We start from the raw sequence: 19994 nt of genomic DNA on the forward strand, positions 1-19994 counted from the left end.
ACCTTTGTAGCCAAGCACATATAATGACTATGCTGAGGTCACTCTGTGATATAAAGGAAGAGAACTGGGGGATAAGGATAGATAATTTTCATGCTTTAATGATAAGACTATCACAGTCTGAAATCAGTGCAAGATGAAGCCTGTACAAAAAGATGTTCTGGTAATAAGGTTTTGGCACCCAAGCAATGTCCTGGAACTGTAGCAGAACAAGAAACAAAAGAAGAACTATTACCACTAACAGCAGTAAGTTCAGCTTGAACCCTGGCCCATGGTGCTCCAGTTTAGTTCTGTGCATTTCTCTGGTTTGCCCTCTCATTTCCAAACTGTGAATGCATCCAGAAGATGGAAAAGAGAAATGGGAAAAGGGCAAGGAAAATGCAATCCTGGATTTCCACTGAAAGGAACAACCAGTATACTTCTGCAGTGTAGAACTTGACTACTGACAGTAGAAATACAGCACCAAATTTATGTACAATCCTGGAAAAAGTCTGCAGGACTCATTTTAATCTAAATATTTACTCAGGCTTAGAAGTGAAAGCATCCCTCCTTCAACCTGGACTAGAGTAAGTCTGCCACATCAACACAAAAGCCATTATTTCAGGCTGAACATTACACATCTACCTGACTGCCCACAGTGTCTTGAAATTAGAAAGGCATTAGGAAGAGGGCAGAGAAAGCACAGGAGCAGAACCTGTCTTATTGCTACCTATTCCCCTCTCTGGCATGCCAGCTTGTAAAGCTGAAGTGGTCTAACACCCTTTCACTGCAATGGGAGTGGGTCACAAAGCAACGGCCAAAGAAGTGTGCCAGTACCTCCAACTGTAGCAGTGGCTTCTCACTTAGACCTGAGACCAAAAGCACAGTTTATCCCATGTCTCTCTTCTTTCTCAGCCTCTTCCCTTTCTCGTATGTGATCAGGCCAAGCTGCAGTGACAGGGCCATATGCCTCAGCCAGCACAGCTCCCTGAACACAGCAGCCGTGCCAGCGGACAGCGTGTTCTCTTCTTCAGTGCCAACTTTTTCTGGTTTGATCTGTGTGCTTGTTTGTTTCCCCAGCCATATCCAAAATGACTGAGAACATTGGCAAGGAGCAGCGCTTGACTGTTAGCTACCTGAGATGAACCCATGCCAGGGTCAATACAGCATCCAAAATTCACTCCCACAGCTAGCAAGAACTGGCACGCCTGCTGCCAGTGCAGGCAGAGAAACAAGCACCAAATGGAGCACAGAAAGTAAACAGATTCTCTTCTACCTGAGACGGGACCTATTTTCACCCACATGCATGTAGCTAGAGTAAAAGTACCCACACACACTGAGGAAATTTAAATCTGGAGATGCTGCAACTGAGGTTTATAGTGAGGAGGCTTAAACACCTTTCCTGACTGGGGATGAAGATAGGTTTTTCACTGCCCTACCTCAACTGCATGAGGAGAACGCAGAGGGCTTCTATGCTGACCACAGGCACCCTCTCGAGTGTGGCACAATTACACACCTTCAAGTCCCAGGAATGCATCATACATGTTATTATTGAAGGTAAGACTGAAAGAAGAGGGGGTCAACCAAAGACCTGGGTATCAGAAACAAAGTTACCTTGAGAAGAAATGGCGTTTGGATTACACTGGTAATATCTGCTGGAGAAGTGAACTAAAACTCTCTCTCGTTCCTGAGTCTCTCCAATAAGTGAAAAGGCTTTAAAGAAACTCCTAAAAGAGTTAAAAAAAGGTGAAATTAAATTCACAGAATTCTTTTTGCCTGACACAGCCCAAAAGAGCAAACTCACTTCACAACAGATATATAAGCGCATAAAAGACATTAGGTCCCAAGAAGACTTTCTAGGGAAACAGGCTATTATCCTATATGCCATTGATCCCAACACAACAGTAAATGAAGCACAGTTAAACTACCACTGGTCTCAGCCAAGAAACATACTAACTAATAAGCAATTATACCACTTGAAAGAGCTGTTCTTATTTTTATAATTTTACTTCGGAGAAGGAACTGAAGCACCTTTTCATTTCATGCTCATTAGTATTCCCATCCAAATCAGAGGAGCTACCCTAGACAGTAAAGTCAAGCAGGTGCCTTGCAGACTCAGAACTCACAACAAATGTGCTGTCCTCCTTCTGAAGGGTGGACCAGCCAGGACCACACCAGTTGCCTTGCAGAGGGCAGTGTGACTACCTGACTTGGCAGAAAACATCTGGGGAAGAGGGCAGAAGAGTTGCAACACCTCCCACTGAGCTTCCACAGCGAGGGGAGCAACCTGGTCCTCATGGTTCCCAGCTGATGACAGTCCAGGGCTGGTGCACACACAGGCATGCTTGTTACACAGCCAGCCAGTGTGTGCAAAAAAAAGTGGGACAGACATACATTTGTCACTCTTCATCCAACACTTAAGCACTCCACCTCTTAACTATGCCGCTATTCTTCCTGCTAAAAAAAACACCCCTTGTAGCCAAAGAAGAACTTCTGCACTTCACAAAATCCCCACATCCTGGAGCCAAGAGATGGCCTCAGTTGTATCAGCTTACGCTCGTTTGTCAGGATGTTTCTAAGAAAAGTCTGAAAACACAAATTTGGGTCCAAATCAAGACAGAACACAAAATAAGTGCCTCACGAACAATTTTTAAGTACCCCACAAGACTGAAACTAACACCAGAGCAGAGAAGCATGGAATATATTGCTCGAACATTCACATCTATCTAGCCTGGACAAATAAAAACTAATCTTTTCCTTTTGGTATAAGGTCAGAGTTGGGCTGTGTGTGAAATGATCTTGCACCCATACAGAGTACGATATCCCTGGAAATAACTTAATTTCACATGTAATGCATTGCAAGTAACCCAATTCACAAGTAGGTACAACTGAGTCCTCGCAGGGTTTCTCTTCTCTTTCTAACTCGTATTCCCATAGGACATTTTGACAGCTAGCCATATTTCCTCCTCAAGCTGAGCCTCTTTCCAGCTGCAGCCCCTGCAGCCCCCACAGCAGACACCACCAGTCTACATCCTCTTCTCCTCTTTTCAGCACCTCTACACCCCTGGAAGCTGCTTTGGAGAGGTAACAGATGAAATACTTGCTAAATAAGCAAGGCAGGTTTCTCACTCTTGGAGCATGACATTGCAGCTGAGGGCTACTGGGGAGAGTTTTTGCCCAGCGGGGTGGACTCTGGGAGGGGCTGCAGCAGCAGTAGTCCTACCTCCTCCCCTCCTGTGGTCCTGCAGAGGATGCAAGAGATGCACTGGGGAGATGCATAGCAGATGTGGGTCTAGGATGTGGAAGCAGAACAGGATAAGGAACAAACAACCCTTCCCATGTCGTAGGCTTGCTACGAATGGTGATACAAAGCATGAAGCAGCACGCCTCGGTCTGTCCCCATCTCTGCTCCTTGCTCAGGGTGTGCAGCCAGCAGTCACTGCAGCTACTCCTGAAATCTCAGCAAACCCCTGGCATGTCCAACTCCCACAGGAGCCAGAGCATATTTTAGAAAAGGTCAGGACTATTAATATTAACAGGAGATCTACCAGGAGCAAAGACCTCCTAAATATGTGTCACAAAGCAATTAGGTGTTGGATTTCACAATTTAAAACACTGGTATATTTAGCATCATGCTTCAGGGCCGCTAAGACCTGGAATAAGCAGCAGACCTCCCACCACCTGCCCTGGCTTCTCCTGCCTTTAGTGCTGAGGGGGTGCTCCAGATCAGCTTTGTTCCTTTTTGCTGCCTTCAGCAGGCAGGATTCTGGGGCTTTCCTTGGGGTATGCCATAGGCTCCTGGTGTCAGCCCCCAGGAAATGAATTTGCAAGGGGACTGGGAAGTGCCTGCAGGCTTCCTGGTTTTGTATCATTAGAAAAAAAACCCAAACAATAACCCACTTGAGTAACTCAGCCACATCATTTAAACTCACTCTAAATCACTTTAAATGCCATAGCACCAGCAATAGTGCTAGCAGGGCACTGCTATACAAATTCAGTGTTTTGCCTCCTAAAAAAAAAAATAGCTAAAACAAACACTGATTAAGTCTAATTCCATTGTGAAAATGAAGGGTTGGGTTTTCAAACACCCATGATAGCAGCTACCAAACTCTCACCAGCGTTTTCCATGTGGAAGCTTTTGCTGTTCTGCACATTTTTAAGTACCTCAGAGGGATGCAGCAATGCAGGCTGCCAAGGTAGAACAAACCCTGTCCCTGGCTCTGTGCACTGCAGCCAGGCAAAGCCAGCTATATAAGGCATGAGCCAAAAGGTCTGTGCAGCTCAGCTGTGGGCAACACCTCATCCCCCAGCAGTACCTGGCAGAATATAAGTGCCCTGTTTACCAAGTAAATGGCAACTACATAAAACCATAAAATGGTTTCTACATCTCTGCACCAAGGACCATCCACCCAAAGATTCCCCTCTCCAGGAAATGCCACCACTCCAATAGCATTCTGGAGTATGACAGCATGCCTAGCCAAACAGAAGAGAAAAGCTATGTCCCACGAATATACCACATCTCTCTCTTCACCTCTTAAGCTCACACAGCCAACCACTTAAACTAGGACAAATCAGCAAACACTTACTGAGACAAGAACATAAAGTCTGCAACCAGGCATACCTGAGTGAGTAGTCCAGTGTCATGCCTGTGAAGTCAAAAAACTTAAGGTATTCTTCAGCCACAAGCTTGCTGAATTCATTGCTTTAAACAAACAAATAAGCAAAGGTTAGCATTCAAGAGTAAACCCCTTCAGAACCAGCAACAGCTACTATGTAGTCAAAGGTCTCCTGTCAGTACATACTTTTTACCCAAATGCTTTGCCACATCGGAGCGTTTAAATCTGTCCAGGTGGTAGAGGCGCTTTGCCAGGCGCCTGGCTGCTTCCAAATTACTGCTGCTGCCATTGCTGAGATTATGGCCAAGGGCTCTAGTAGCGTCTTTCTCCTGAAGTTCATTACTCCCCATGGCAGCACTGGAGTCTAACACCATATTCTGCATTTCAGCGTTGCTATGACATGGAAAGAATACAAAAAGAAAAGAAATACAATGAGATTACAAATTCAGGAAGGATTTAATTCCTCTTAGAATACAGGGTAACTAATGTTACAGAGGCAATACTTCACAATGTAACAAATTCTACTTAACCGAAGAAGCTGTGTAGAATAGGGACATTTATTTCACAGACATCACAGGTTAACAAACATGGAGACCCAAACATGCGTCATACAGCCCAGAAACACATACTGCTCTGTACTCACCTTCTGACTGTCCAAACTTGTGCTCACTTCACAGAGAACTGTTTGCTGTCATCAACCTAAAACTGCACCTGACAATATTTGCTCCTCATTTACTTGTTACACTAATATTTTTTAACAAAATTACTTGTTTGGGTTGAAAAGGGTCCCCATAAAAGCAGGCCATTAGTCATTTTCCAGAGCAAAATGAAGTGAACAAGCCAGGGTGTTCAGTAGCTCCAAGGTGACTCAGCACAAGTCCCTTCCTAGTTCTCCCTCAATTGTACTGGAAACAATACAACTCCCCAAATCTAAAATAACATCCACAGTAGTCTCACCAGCTTCCATGCCATGCATCATCAGCAGGTAACCCATGGGGAGGCATAGCTAGAAAAAGTAGGACTCTGAGCAAGGAAGCCTGTCTAGGGAATGGAAGAGAGACACAAGCCTATCCTGGGGAACTCCTTCCTTTCCTTCGACTTTCTCATGGTGGCAATAATTTTCCTCACCTGTTGCTTGAAGTCAGGATGTTCAGTATGGCCATCCCAGGGCACTGTACATAAATCATGCATTTACACATTCTTCCCACCTCCTGCTACACTAGAAAACTTCTGGGCTGTGAGTCTACACTGTTCTCCTAAAGAGGCAAGAACCCTCCAAACCAGAAAACCCCCATATACACACCCTTACACATGAGCAGGCTTTCAACTCTAGAAAAGCTTTCCTCTGACACTGGCATGAAAATTCTTGCAAAATCTTAGGTGTGCGTTTCTATTAAAAAATTACTGAACGGAAATTCTTTCATTAAATCCTCATTTACACAGGGTTAATGAATGACCAACAGCGGTCATGAGCAGAAGAGATAGGAGAGGAATGAGTTAAAGATGATTTTAAACATGACACTTAAAACATACCATGGTTTCCTACCCTACTGTAATCTTAAGGCTTGAGACGCCATGGTCAGAATAACAGATTGCTGTGCTCCAGTAACAATTATTTAGCCATTTACTGAAATATATGCTAGCCACTTACTAAGCCACTAAAAATGAGATTTTCTTATAATGTGAGACTAAAATAAAAATCTTTCCTATTTTGCATGCCTCCTTCCACACTAATCATCACCTATACCTTACTTCTCTTCCCATGAATGTTTTTAAGAGAAGATGGTGTGCAGAGCTCCATTAGGAATGAGATCTGCCTCTTTCACCTCTGTTTTCATCCTTCTAGTACTGCTAGAGCATTGGCACTGTGGGTACAACTTTTTTATCAAGTGTCTGTGGGGAACAGACTTCTAACATATTCCTACAAGTACTTGGGATTTGATTTTGCATTTATTTAAAGGTAAAATGAACAAAAGAGACTCAACTTCCACCACTGTAGTAGGAAATTAATACTGCAAATACAGTTCCAACAGCATTAACATCACTGACCATCAGCTATCCTAGGAAAAAAAAGAAGCCCCTACAGTTATTGTAGGAAATGACTCCAGCTTTTCACAAAAGCACTGGGCAATGCCTAAAATTTTCCAAATTTGGCCTACTCCAAACTTGTGAAAAAAAGAACTTCCAGAGTCCTCTGGCACACACCCCACACAAAGCCATGTCCATTCAAATCAGGCTCAACTGGTTCCAAACTCCCAGCTCTAACAATTGACAAGAGCAAAGGATAACCAGGTGAGTTAACACATCTACGGAGCTTTCCATGTACAAACAGTGCTTCCAAAGCCATTCCAACTTGCAGAGCCTCTCCATAAATCACATCCCTGTTTCATCACTGCTCGTTTTTAAAGGCAAAATTTATAGCCCTGAAAGTTTGCCAAAGCTGACAAGAAACATCTGCACCCTGCTAAGAACCAGTGCACCATGAAAGCCAATGTTACCGCAAACCACCATAAGTTTATTAAGAAAGGAAGTGCCAGCATCTGCCACTTAGTGAAATAAACAGTACAGCAGCTCCCTGCTTCTGTTCTGTCTCTCACAGCAGCAGCTAGAATGTGAAGGAAGAACACTCTGCATGAAGGAGAGTGCACTTTTTACCTCTGATTGTCAAAACTAGCCGATGGGGCTGCCTAAGAAACCTTGTCACCTTACCTTCTAACCTTCCTGATTTAAAACTTCATCTTGAGGAGGAGGGGGAGAGGGGAGGCATACAAGTATCAGGTCAAAGAATAAGGGATTTTGCCTTCAGCTAGTGAACTCATTACTTAATAAATACAAGAAGAAAATAAAATCATCAATATAGGCTGCCTGTTATACAGAAGCCTCTTGTTCAGGGAAAATGCCAGGTAGTCAGCATTAAAGTGAGACTTCAGTTCTCAGCTTTACAGTTGGCAATAAGAGTCAGTGCCATGTCATTGAATGCTGAGGAAATACATGTCCTGTGCATACCTGCTGCAAGCTGCCTTCCAGACAGGTCACTTCATCAGGGGCTGGAGGAGTGTTACTCAGAGGAAAGGCCGACATCTCTCCAAGTTCACCATTTTCCCTACATGCCTCAGCCTCCCCAGCTACTGAACACAGATAAAAATACTTACTACCCTTTGTGAAGAGCTTATAATGGGCTCCAGTCAAGATACTGCTGCAAATAGGCCAGTCTTCTATAGTCTACAGCTTCTATGAGTGAAGAGCCCACAGCAGCATTACCAGCTAAAGAGAGCCAAGAAAGGCTCTCAGAACAAGCTCTCTCAGAACAAGCATGGAGGCAGCTTTACTCTTTATCACAATAAAATAAAAAACCTCCATTAACAAAAGTAGGCTGAAACCTTAATAGATTATATTGCCTCCAGTCCTGGATTCAAGACCAAAAGGGACTGTTATGATACCTCTGGTAATCTGTAATGCTGATACAGCAACAGCTGCTACAGACACTTTTACATTAATCTCTGCTATCAGAAAACAGAAGATAAAAAAACCCAAACACCCCCCACCAAAAAAAAACCCCAACCAAACAAAAAACCCAAAAAAAAGCCAAAGAACACAAGCCAACAAACAAAAAAGCCCAAAAGAAACAAATAATTAAAAGAAACAAACAAACAAACAAAAAAATCCACCATGCATAAGCCAGTCAGCAAAACCCAGATCCCTTTGGTCTTACAGTGCACGAGCTGTGGGCAGAAACCAGGTCTTATTTCTGTTGCCAGCAATGTACTCCTTACACACCCTTCTCCTTCCACCGAAGCATCCCCAGTTTCACAGTGAACACACAGAGGCTGTGACCAATGTTGTCAGTAGAAATTACAGCAATCCCATGAACAGCTGCTATGGTAAATTCAGTACATTCAAAAAGCAGCAGCTGCCCCACCACACACACAGATGAAACACAGGCAGGCCGTAACATCTGTAAAGCTGGTTTCCCGTATCATACCATAACAGCTAGACAGTCTAAAACATTTTATACTGTTTCTTCACCTCTCTATCATCAACAAGGTCTATAGGATTTTAGCGTCCAACACCAAGGTATCTTCACTGTGTTGAGTTCAGCACTTAGCATATTTGATCTGTTTAAGTATATTCTTGATTTGCTTACTCCTCCCACCCCACATCCAAAGTTTCAACAAAACAGAAATCCTCCATAAGACGTGGTTGGTGAATCGCTGCAACCTCCAGACAAAAGTAGGGCAAGGCCAGCAACACAATGGTAAGCATACAGGCACCTCATATCTTACTGGTCCGCTCTCCCAGTCTACTAGACTGCAACTAGAATCCTCAGCATTATAACCATCCTGCAGTTTCAGATGCCTTAAACTTTCATTTTTGAGCAAATCTATTGAGAAAAAACTCTTGGGTTTAAAGAAAAGCATTAGAGAAAAGTTCATATCCAGCTGGAGGAGGAACTGCCCCAAACACTAACAAGGAGGTGTTCAGAATTGACATTAAGCAACAGCATACGACAACTGAGCCTAAGCACTGCTCTCAGCCCACCCTCATCAGCGATCCCAGCTTGCTACTGCTTGCAGCTCTCTTCAGGCTGAAACACAGCATACACTGTGCAGCACATGGTCTCTCCTGCATGCACATCAGAAAACAGAATTGCCCTGGGAATGCTAATCCATCCAGTGTGCATGTCCAGAGGGAGTGCACTGAATGCAGATTTCAGGGATAGCTAGAATGTGACAGGAGTGGGATCTTCCAAGGTGTCTTTGGAGAGAGGAGGAAACAGGAGGGAGAACAACATTTTCTGTCAAATAGATCTGCACGTTCTTAGCATCAGCTTTAACTTCAAGGCATTTGCCAGCAAAGTCCATAAGAGCAAAATGTAGCAATGATCAAAAATAAGGAAGGGTGGAGATGCATTCTGGCATGCTGAAGCTAGAGCCAGAACAAATATTGTTTTCAGAAGGAGTAAAGTATCCACCAGAGTCATGCTGGGACTAATATAATCACCCTCTGTAGCATTGTGCTGGCCCTGTTGTTTTAAATGCCTTCACTTTGAACCTTATTTGCCTCCTGGTTGCAAAATGGAGGACACCATCCCCTCAACCATAACCATCAATTCAGGCTGTGAAAGCATGCTCAATTTCTAATTCAAAAGCCTCTCAGAGCAGCTCTCACCTCACTGTGTGGCAAGGACATCAGAAAGGTAGAAGTACTTAGAAAGCCCAGACACTATCCTGGACTGTGGGGGGAGCTGACTTCCCTCTGTGAAAGGCCCTGCCTTGAGGGAAGGAATTCCTACCTTGCAACCCTCAGAGAGACAAAAGAATACCCTTCACATTTCAGAGCAGATCAGAAATCACCAGTGACACAAAATTTATTTTGTTTCATGGGAGCTGCAAAGCCATGAGTAAACATCCAGGTACTAAAAGTTGTGTGGACCCACCAGAGAAAGCCAAGAAATCCCAGCAGCAGTGGGACACTTTGACCAACCACACAGAGAGGCTGCGAATGGCTCAGCTGCAGCTTTGCTGCTACAGCTCTGAACCAGCTTCCCTGGGACCAGGAGAGAGCAAGCACGAAGTCACATTAAGCAATGATTTACCTTGCCAGTAACATCCAGCTCCAGGGCTCTTCCAAGATAAAACTGTAGGAAGGGGAGAAAAATAATAAAAAATAATGCCCTCTTGTGCAGATGACTCACTGTGCTATTTTACTCCCAATGGTTTAATCAGCTTTCAAGTCCTACACATGGATTCTCTTCAAAGACATGCTTTGGAGTGGATCCCTCTTTGAGGACTGATACAGCTGCACTTTGCTGCAGCTTGATTCACTGGGTGTCTCATGAGCAAAGGATCAGCCAGGACACATGAAATGAGGATGGTTTCTGCAACAGAGAGTACTCACTGAGAATCCATTAAAAAGCTCCACACTCATCACCTCACACAGAGAGAAGCAAAGTAAAAAAATAAACAAAGATGCCCTGTGATCTCCTATTGATTATTAACAAACGGCATATGGAAAGCCAAATTCAGGGGCCGAAATGCATGCCACTGCTCAAAAATAACTTCCTGATCCCTGTAATCACCTGCCTTTTTCTTTCATTAAAAGAATGCCTGCCAATCATAAGTAGAGAGCTAACAGCTTAATCATTCAGAAAAACACCCTTTCTGGTGTACTTGCATGACAGCAAACACAAACACCATCATTGCAGGATCACAGCATTAGAACAAGAAGTTCCACCACATGCAGGGACAGGATTACAGTCTTTCTAAGAGACAGCGTGCCCTTTATTACACAGACGTGCTGGCCCATTGCCACCTGAAGTAAAAATGTTTTGCTAAAAATACTTCAGGTTTGTTTCCCTTTCAACTTCAGGCTCTTCACATCTCTGTGGCAGGCGTCAGCAATTGCAGATTCTCTCCACATTAATGCCTCTCTGCCTATAAAACTAAAAAGTGCCTTTGCCACAGAAGATGCCCAAGAGCTCCCCCCACAGTGGATGTTTCTGACAGGTGCATCAACAGGTAGATATGTCTCTTGCACACATCAGAACAGTCCCACACTCAGAATCCAGCCCACTTGCCTCCAGACATTAGCAAAAAACAGACCTCAGATCCACTGCATGGTGGTTGCCAAGAGCTGTCACCATGCTTAAAACCAGACTGACATCTCCCAAAATGGCTCCTGCAGGGTCCTCCAGGACAGAAGCAAAACTGTGAAGCCAACAGACTACTTCACCAATAGCTAGGGATGATTTTAATGGAAGACTGGCCCAGGAAGTGCATGTTAACAGGGCAGTTGGTTGAGTTGGTCTTCCCTGGCAGGGAGCACACAGATAAATACATGTGTTTACACCTTTTGGTTAAGGCTCCCCTGCAGACATGTGAATGAAGCATTTCAGTGCTGGCTCTGGTATCGCATGGAAGCCACACAGCAAAATGAACCACCTATCCTCAAAAGAATAATTCATAACAGTAAAAGGCAGAATTCTGCAATAAGGGAAAAGCAACCACCAACCCACTCACAGCTCACCCAGCTGTGTTAGTGAGGAGTCTGCTTAATATATGTCCTCTTCTTCACTGGTGCTCCCACAACACATCCAAAGCTATAAATGCCTCTATGCCACCTTGTCAGCCACCAGGCTCTGCCTCTCTGCCTATCCTGACAGACAGAGGAAGAAGAGTGCTAACCAGCAATAATGTAGAAGGTTCTTGACATGGATGAGATGACAGGCTGCACATCCCAACCAACCACAATTGGCAGAGACATCTCTGTTTCAGTGAATGAAAGTTCTCTGACCTAAACAGCTTTGACTTTAATGGAGATATGCCAACAGATGCTAGCTTAGAAGCTGAGCTGCTGCCCGTTTTATACTGAGGCGCTTTGTGCAGCAAACTGATCAGCTGCTCCATTTTTGTTGTTTTCTTTGCTGTCTCTGTCCAATCCTGAATTTTTGTTTTGTTTTATTTTCAGAGTAGGCTGGGAACTGAAGAGGCAAAAAGTCAGCAGACCTTTTTTCCCTTAAAACAACAGTTTATTTAGTAACTAGAAGCAGTTTTACAAACTCTCAGTAAACTGGTGTTGAAAGCATCTCACTAGCCGGAGCAAAGGCAAACTCACATGGTGTATTTCAAGAGCCTTGATTCCAGCAGGGAATACCAAGGTGAAGTTGAAGTTACTAAGCTGTGTGACAAAGGAGTAAATCTGATGCTGCCAAAATGCCACCGGCTTCAGAAACTGTCCCCTGTGGATTATGCCACTTCATCTTTGCCTGATTTTACCAGAATATTGTGCTTACTAACAAAAACTGACAGATGCCCAAGTGCAGGCAAGTGGGTCTCAGTGTATGTTTGCTTGCTCACCAGCTGCAAGTACAGCTGACACATTCGCTTTTCTAGGACAGCAACAAGTGGTATCCCTCTTAACAACTTTCCTTATCCTGGTCACATGGATGGCAGCAAATGCAATATACAACCTTCTGACAGCCCTGGCTCTCCTAGGTCACAGTCTGTCATGAGCTGAAGAACACATGAAGGACAGAAAGCATCCTCTTAGGAACACAGGGATCTTGGCAGATTTCACACTAAATGAAAAAATTCAAGCAGGTCACAGGGTGAGTTTTTAACAGGGAAAAAAAATTCCACCAGACTGCTGTTGGATAGACTAATAAAATTAATTTATAAAGGTTATATGTTAGGTATGTAAGTACTAAGACTGATATAATTGGAAATCAAACACAAACTACCTTGGACAAAAATGTCAGAGTGAACTGAAAACCCGAAGTTTAACTGGCACACAAGATGCTGATAAACTGGAAGGAGATGTAGAGAATCTACCTGAAGTCAGGGATCATAGCTGAGTTTATCTGTCAAAGTTTTTTGTCTATAAGAAGGAATAAGCAGAGTGGTAACTATGAAACTTCTGGAAATAATCCATTTACAGAAGTAAAAACACAGCTATGGAAAATGCTATGAGAAGCTCAACTGCAATCTACTTTCTAGTGCATTTATTCTGAGAATGACCAGATTGCTTAGAGAGTCTGTTTTCTTCCCTCTCCCCCCTTGTACTGCAACAGAGTATGTATATGACTAAATTTGTGTTTGCATATCCTGGAGGAAAAAAAATTAAAATAACAGGACTTGTAGAATTTGCTGAGCACTAGCAGTTCCTTGAAGATGATGGCAGGTGGCAAATATTTATCATTATTAAGGATTAGGAATTGCAATATCAAATTTTTTTCTTTTCGCTCTGGGTTTAGAAAAATCTTGGATGATGTCCTACTGAGAGACCATGCTTTGCAAGACAAATCAGGAACAGAAATTACAGGTTTTTTGGTTTTTAGATTTCTTATTCTGACTGTAGCATACAAGGAAAGATAGAATAGCAAGTCTGCTATAAACAGTGCATAAAAAATGAAAAAGCTTTCTTTAAAGTAACAAAGAAGTAACAAAGAAAGATGGAGATTGACACCAAGACAGCACCATACTTTACTTTTAGACACCCCGGTGCTATGTCACTCACTGCATCCATAGCAAAGATTTCACTTTCACAAAGATAGCACTTTTACCTCATGTATATCTTGCTGCTTTAGAAATACACACCCTTCCTCTCACTCTGATTTGGCATAAGTTATTACAACTAGTTCAGGCAATGCAAATTCTGGCTTGATATCTAGGGCAGCACCTCGCAAATAGTTTTCCTTACTGTCTCTGTGAGTAACACTGAACTACCACACCAGGGCTAAGCCTTGCTCCCTCTCAACATGACCCACAGGCAGGAGATGGGAGGAGCGCAGTACCTGGGGTGCAGGTGTGACAGTGCAGATGATAAATCTCTGCAGGGATAAGGCAAATGCTAGGGGACGGAACATAGCCCAAATACAGTAACTTTACATACTACACCGTGAGGCTGTCCTTCAGCTTTGAAACTCCACAAGCTCTCCCACTCTTCCAGTTCTCCATGCAGAAACTTCAGCCTACTTCAGCTGCAGAAATTTGTTTTTCCCCTCGAGGGATGATCATTACACATCTAAGAAAGAGATTAAACCCCACAAAAGATACCAAAATCTGGAACTGCTCCCAGAGGAGGAAAGCTGCACACCCTTCTCTCCAGGCATCCCCTCTTCCACTTGCCTGACACAAAGAGCACCTAAACTGTGCTAGGAAAGTACTGCTCACAAAAGCAAGCCCACCTGTCCTGAAGGAAAAGCCAGGGGCCAGCTGACATCCCCCTGTCTCAGGTGGGGCTCTCAGAACAGGGAGCTCTTGCCAGGACTTACTGTGTTTAACCATAGCCAGCAGCTGGTGGGGAGGAGAGCAGGGATGAAATATCCAGACAACCAGGAGCCCATAGGAACTTGCAGCCTGCAAGCCTCTATTTTTTTCCCCCCCCCTTTTTTTTTTCAATTCAGAAAGCATGTGACTGGCTTTCACATACCAGAGCTGACCCCTCCCAGAGCCTGCAATTTCCTAAGAGTGATGCTACCCTCCCGCTTATTCACTACAGGATTATGTTTCCTTGTCCGGACTCAATAAAACCTTACGCCATCTAGGGTCCATCCACGTGTCAGCTATGCTCAGGATCCCTCCTGAGGGATGGAAAAGCTGTTGTGGTGCTCAGATACCTGCTATCAGGAGGGCATGTCCAAGGGGAGCACCTGCTCCTCCCTTCCTAGTAGGTGCATAGCTTTCAATTTCCAGGTGTAAACCATTAACTCCTTGCTTCTGCACCTGCCCTCCCCTTCTCTGCTGGACTGTGAAGAACTACTAGTATTTCACACTCTGCTCCCCCATAAATTAGCACTAGTACTGGGACCTGTGTTCTCTCCACATGCTATTTCCCATACAATTTTTGTCACTGAAATACCATGGCACAGGGAGCTGCTAAGGTCTTTGGTTTCAGTTTTTCTTCCCCAGCACTAGCAGTGCGGTTTCTTGTAAAGGGAGGCTATGCTTTTTGCACTGCACAGTAATGTTGCTGCCTCAACTCATAGAATCATAGAATTGGCTGGGTTGGAAGGGACCCCAGAGATCATCAAGTCCAACCCTTGACCCACCGCTGCAGTTGCTAGACTATGGCATTAAGTGCCACATCCAGTCTCTTTTTAAATATCTACAGGTATGGAGAGTCCACCACTTCACTGGGTAGCCCGTTCCAATGCTTGATCACCCTCTCTGTAAAGAAATTCTTTCTAATATCTAACCTACACTTCCCCTGGCACAACTTAAGACCATGCCCTCTTGTCTTGTTGAAAGTTGTCTGGGAAAAGAGACCAACCCCCACTTGGCTACAACCTCCTTTCTGGGAGTTGTAGAGAGTGATGAGGTCTCCCCTGAGCCACCTCTTCTTCAGGCTGAACAGCCCCAGCTCCCTCAGCCTCTCTTCATAGGGCCTGTGCTCGAGTCCTTTCACCAGCCTGGTTGCCCTCCTTTGGACCTGCTCTAGGACCTCGATATCCTTCCTGAACTGAGGGGCCCAGAACTGGACACAGCACTCGAGATGTGGCCTCACCAGGGCTGAGTACAGGGGCAGAATCACTTCCTTGGACCTGCTGGCCACGCTGTTCCTGATACAGGCCAGGATGCCATTGGCCTTCTTGGCTACCTGGGCACACTGCTGGCTCATGTTCAGCTTCCTGTCAATCCAGACTCCCAGGTCCCTTTCTGCCTGGCTGCTCTCCAACCACTCTGTGCCCAGCCTGTAGCACTGCATGGGGTTGTTGTGGCCAAAGTGCAGGACCCGGCACTTGGCCTTGTTGAACCTCATCCCATTGGAATCAGCCCAACTCTCCAGTCTGTCCAGGTCCCTCTGCAGAGCCCTCCTGCCTTCCAGCTGATCCACACTTCCCCCCAGCTTAGTGTCGTCTGCGAATTTACTGATGATGGACTCAATCCCTTCATCTAAATCATCAATGAAGATATTAAACAGAACCGGGCCCAACACTGATCCCTGGGGGACACCACTAGTGACCGGCCGCCAACTGGATGCGGCACCGTTCAGCACCACTCTCTGGGCCCGGCCCTCCAGCCAGTTCCTAATCCAGCACAGGGTGCTCCTGTCCAAGCTGTGGGCTGACAGCTTTTTCAGGAGAATGATGTGGGAGACGGTGTCGAAGGCTTTGCTGAAGTCCAGGTAGACCACATCCACACCCTTCCCCTCATCCACGAGGTGGGTCACCCAATCATAAAAGGAGATCAGGTTGGTCAGGCAGGACCTGCCCTTTCTAAACCCGTGCTGGCTGGGTCTAATCCCTTGCCCATCCTGCAGGTGCTGTGTGATTGCACTGAGGATGATCTGCTCCATAACCCTGCCAGGCACTGAGGTCAGGCTGATGGGCCTGTAGTTTCCTGGGTCCTCCTTCCGGCCCTTTTTGTGGATTGGCGTGACATTCGCCAACTTCCAACCATCTGGGATGTCCCCAGTGAGCCAGGACTGTTGGTAGATGATAGAGAGAGGCTTGGCGAGCTCTTCTGCCAGCTCTCTCATCACCCTTGAGTGGATCCCATCCGGTCCCATAGACTTGTGGGGATCCAAGCAGCTCAATAGATCACTGACTGTGTCCTTCAGGATTACAGGGGGGCTGTTTAGATTCTTGTCACCTTCTGTAAGCTCCAGAAGCCATCTGTCCTCAGGATAACCTGTCTTACTGTTGAAAACTGAGGTAAAGAAGGTGTTAAATACCTCAGCCTTTTCTTCATCTTTGACAACTATATTCCCACCTGTGTCCAGTAAAGAATGGATGTTTTCCTTGCCCCTTCTTTTGCTGTTGATGTATCTATAGAAGGACTTTTTGTTGTCCTTCACAGAGGTGGCAAGATTCAGCTCACGTTGTGCCTTTGTCTCTCTAATTTTCTTTCTACATGACCTAACTATGTTCCTAAATTCCTCCTTAGTAGTTAGCCCTTTTTTCCATAATTGGTAGGCCCTCTTCTTAACCCTAATTTCTTTCAGAGTCTCCCAGTTCAGCCAGACCAGTCGTCTTCCCCGCCGGCTTGCCTTTCGGCACACTGGGACAGCCTGCTCATGTGCTTTCAAAATTTGCTCCTTGAAGTAGGTCCATCCCTCCTGGACCCCTTTGTTTTCAAGGGCTGTTTCCCAGGGTATACTCTGAACTAGTCTTCTGAATAGGCCAAAATCTGCCCTCTGGAAGTCCAACGTAGAGGTTTTATTGACAACCCTCCTTGTATCCCTGAATATTGAAAACTCTATTATTTCATGATCGCTAAGTCCCAGGCGTCCACCGACCACCACATCTCCCACCAGCCCCTCTCTGTTTGTGAAAAGAAGGTCAAGGGGGGGTCCATCCCTGGTGGGCTCATTTACTAGTTGGAGCAGGAAATTATCCTCTATACACTCTAGGAATCTGCTAGACTGCCTCCTCTCTGTGGTGTGGAGTTCCCAGCAGATGTCTGGTAGGTTAAAGTCACCCACAAGGACAAGGGATGACGATTTTGAAACATCTGCCAGCTGCCTGTAGAATAATTCATTATCCTCAACATCCTGATTGGGTGGTCTGTAACAGACTCCCATCACGATATCAGCCCTGTTGGCCTTCCCTCTGATTCTAATCCACAGGCACTCCACCTTATTATTGCTGACCTCAACTTCTACAATGTCAAGAGAGTCTCTAATATATAGGGCTACCCCTCTGCCTCTCCTACCCTGCCTGTCCCTTCTGAAGAGCCTGTAGCCACCCATGGCAGCACTCCAGTCATGGGAGTCATCCCACCACATTTCCATGATAGCGACTACATCATAGCTTTCCTGCTGCACGATGGCTTCCAGCTCCTCTTGTTTGTTGTCCATGCTGCATGCACTGGTGTACATGCACTTCAGCTGGGCTGCTGGTTTGTCTCTTATCTTGGGTAGTCCACCCTTAGGCTCCTTTCTGGAGAGCCCAGTTTCAACCCCATCCCCCTTCAAACCTAGTTTAAAGCCCCAACTCCCAAGCCCCTTGCATCCTGAATGCCCCAACTTGGATTTGTACTTGCCACCACTTACATGCTAAGACCCCGCATCTGCCTCCATCTCTGCAGAACAGGATACTCCAGCTGTGCTCCTACTTGCACCGACCTCCCTCTGGCCCCACATCACTGGGTGACAGGGGGAATAGGGGGAGCCCCTGGCTTCAGGGGAGACAGCAGATTTGCAGAGGTCATGGAGACCTCTGGTGACTCCATGATATGTTGGTGGAAAGCTGCTGCCTGCAAGCTCCTACTGGTGGCTGTAGGATGCAGGACCAGGGCATGCCTCACACTCTAGTAAAGCTGGACCACTTCAGTGGGTGCCCCTTTATGCTCTGCAGGGCCAGGCAGGTGCTGTGCATGGGAAACCCCAGCTCCTACACAACCACAGGCTCACAGCACCATAGGAAACACTGACATACAGCAGAAGGCACAAAGGTGCTACAGTGGCTGCCGGACGTGTTACCACACATGTGGGCTTTTCGTCAAAACAACAAGTCTGGGATTGCTTCAGGAAACACAACCACGCATACAAACTCTCATAAATAGTACTCACAGCTTAGACATCTATTTTAGGTTCACCTGAGCATCGCAGTGACACATGGTCTTGACCTCTCTATGAAAAAAATCCCCTGCAGCCCTCAAACATGCACACAGTGCTCCTCACCCCCACTCTGCACCACAGTTCACCACTGTATCCAGAATTGCAGCACACGATAATGCAGTGACCTATACCCTGGCACAATACAATACTAGAAAATCATGGGGTGGTTAAGTAAAGTTATAGTCCAGAGGATCATCCTACCAGGCACATCTGTGACTTGCTGTACTGCTGCAGCTGTTCTCTTTATCAGCGCCTTTCTTAACAGGAAGCCCTGGGTACTTGTCTCTAACAGTCCTGCAGATGACTACAGCAGAGCTTCCTAACAAAGCCTGCTGCTGGGGACACTTATTCTGTCTTTTTTAATAAGGGGGGAAAAAGGATTTAAAAATCCTATGTTGAACTAAATTAACATAATTCTGAATGAAATCCACACTAGGCAAGCAGCTAATATTGTTTCTCTAAGCATCATCTAAATACACCTTGTCTTCACGGTAACTTCTGTCTTGATGAGCCGATGTGGGCCTTACTAGATGCTGCAGCTAAGGGGTAATAGAATTAGGGTCTGCATGTGCTTCTCATCCTTCACTGCTCGGTCTCACAGCCCTCTGGTTTCTGTACAAGTAAGGAGCTACAAGTGTCAGGAATGGCCTCAGTTTCTGGCTCTGTACTGGCTGTAGCAGACTAGCAGTCACTTATTACCTACTGGCACCAAGGAGCTCAGGGTCACAGAAGATTTGAGCATCCTTTTTCCAGCAGGAATGATGGAAACTGCTAAATTCTTCTGCCTGTTCTTCTAAGTGCATAAAGTTAGCAAAACTGCCTCTGCACAAAGGACTTCTTTCACACTAGCACAAAAGGAATAAACAGACAAAAGACCTCCCACCACTGGACTCCCAAGAAAGCTCAGATTAGATAGTCTAAGGACTCTCCCCTCCCTACAGGATGTCCCCTCTCTAGAGGATGGAGACCCAAGCTATCGTTGTCCCTTACAAGGTTGCTTGCCCCTCTACAGATTACTACTTTTGGCTCAACCACCCAACTTCGCTGTCCCTGCCCGTCACTCTCCCCAGTGTCTATGACAACACACAGTAAGGAAAGTTTGCTCATAGAGTGACTTTCGACAATTATAGTATTTTATGACTGCTTAGCCTAATTTTTGCTTATCACATGACAATTAAGAGGTCACCTTAGCAGAAATTATTAAATTTTTTGCAATGTTTCTTCCTCTCTCAATCAGTAACTACTGCACAAAAAAAAGAAGCAGCTAACAGTCTCTCATCAGGGACAAAACCCTGTCCCAGCTAAAATAAATGGCAAAATTACCCCTGGACTCAAGAGAAG

General features: G+C 45.3%; 2 protein-coding genes across 15 annotated transcripts in view; one reads left to right on the plus strand and one right to left on the minus strand.

Moving 5' to 3' along the window:
* Positions 1-8288, plus strand: part of KIF2A (kinesin family member 2A) — a 289833-nt gene extending 281545 nt beyond the window's left edge. The window contains exon 22 of the transcript XR_011723211.1: positions 8279-8288. The gene's annotated coding sequence lies outside the window, so the exon portion shown is untranslated. The remainder of the gene's footprint in view (positions 1-8278) is intronic.
* Positions 1-19994, minus strand: part of PSD3 (pleckstrin and Sec7 domain containing 3) — a 140678-nt gene that overhangs the window by 63983 nt on the left and 56701 nt on the right. For 9 of the 14 annotated variants that reach the window (XM_071730611.1, XM_071730609.1, XM_071730605.1 and 6 more), the window contains 4 exons: positions 10189-10230; positions 4779-4985; positions 4598-4678; positions 1591-1703 (listed from right to left, as the gene is read on the minus strand). In XM_071730611.1, coding sequence (XP_071586712.1) covers positions 1591-1703; positions 4598-4678; positions 4779-4985; positions 10189-10230 — 443 coding nt within the window. Of the gene's footprint in view, positions 1-1590; positions 1704-4597; positions 4679-4778; positions 4986-10188; positions 10231-10490; positions 10824-19994 lie in introns of those variants that run through there. The other 5 variants (XM_071730603.1, XM_071730601.1, XM_071730612.1 and 2 more) reach the window with 4 other exon arrangements.

The sequence above is a fragment of the Heliangelus exortis genome, chromosome Z (genome assembly GCF_036169615.1).
Source record: "Heliangelus exortis chromosome Z, bHelExo1.hap1, whole genome shotgun sequence".
NCBI classification, from domain to species: Eukaryota; Metazoa; Chordata; class Aves; order Apodiformes; family Trochilidae; genus Heliangelus; species Heliangelus exortis.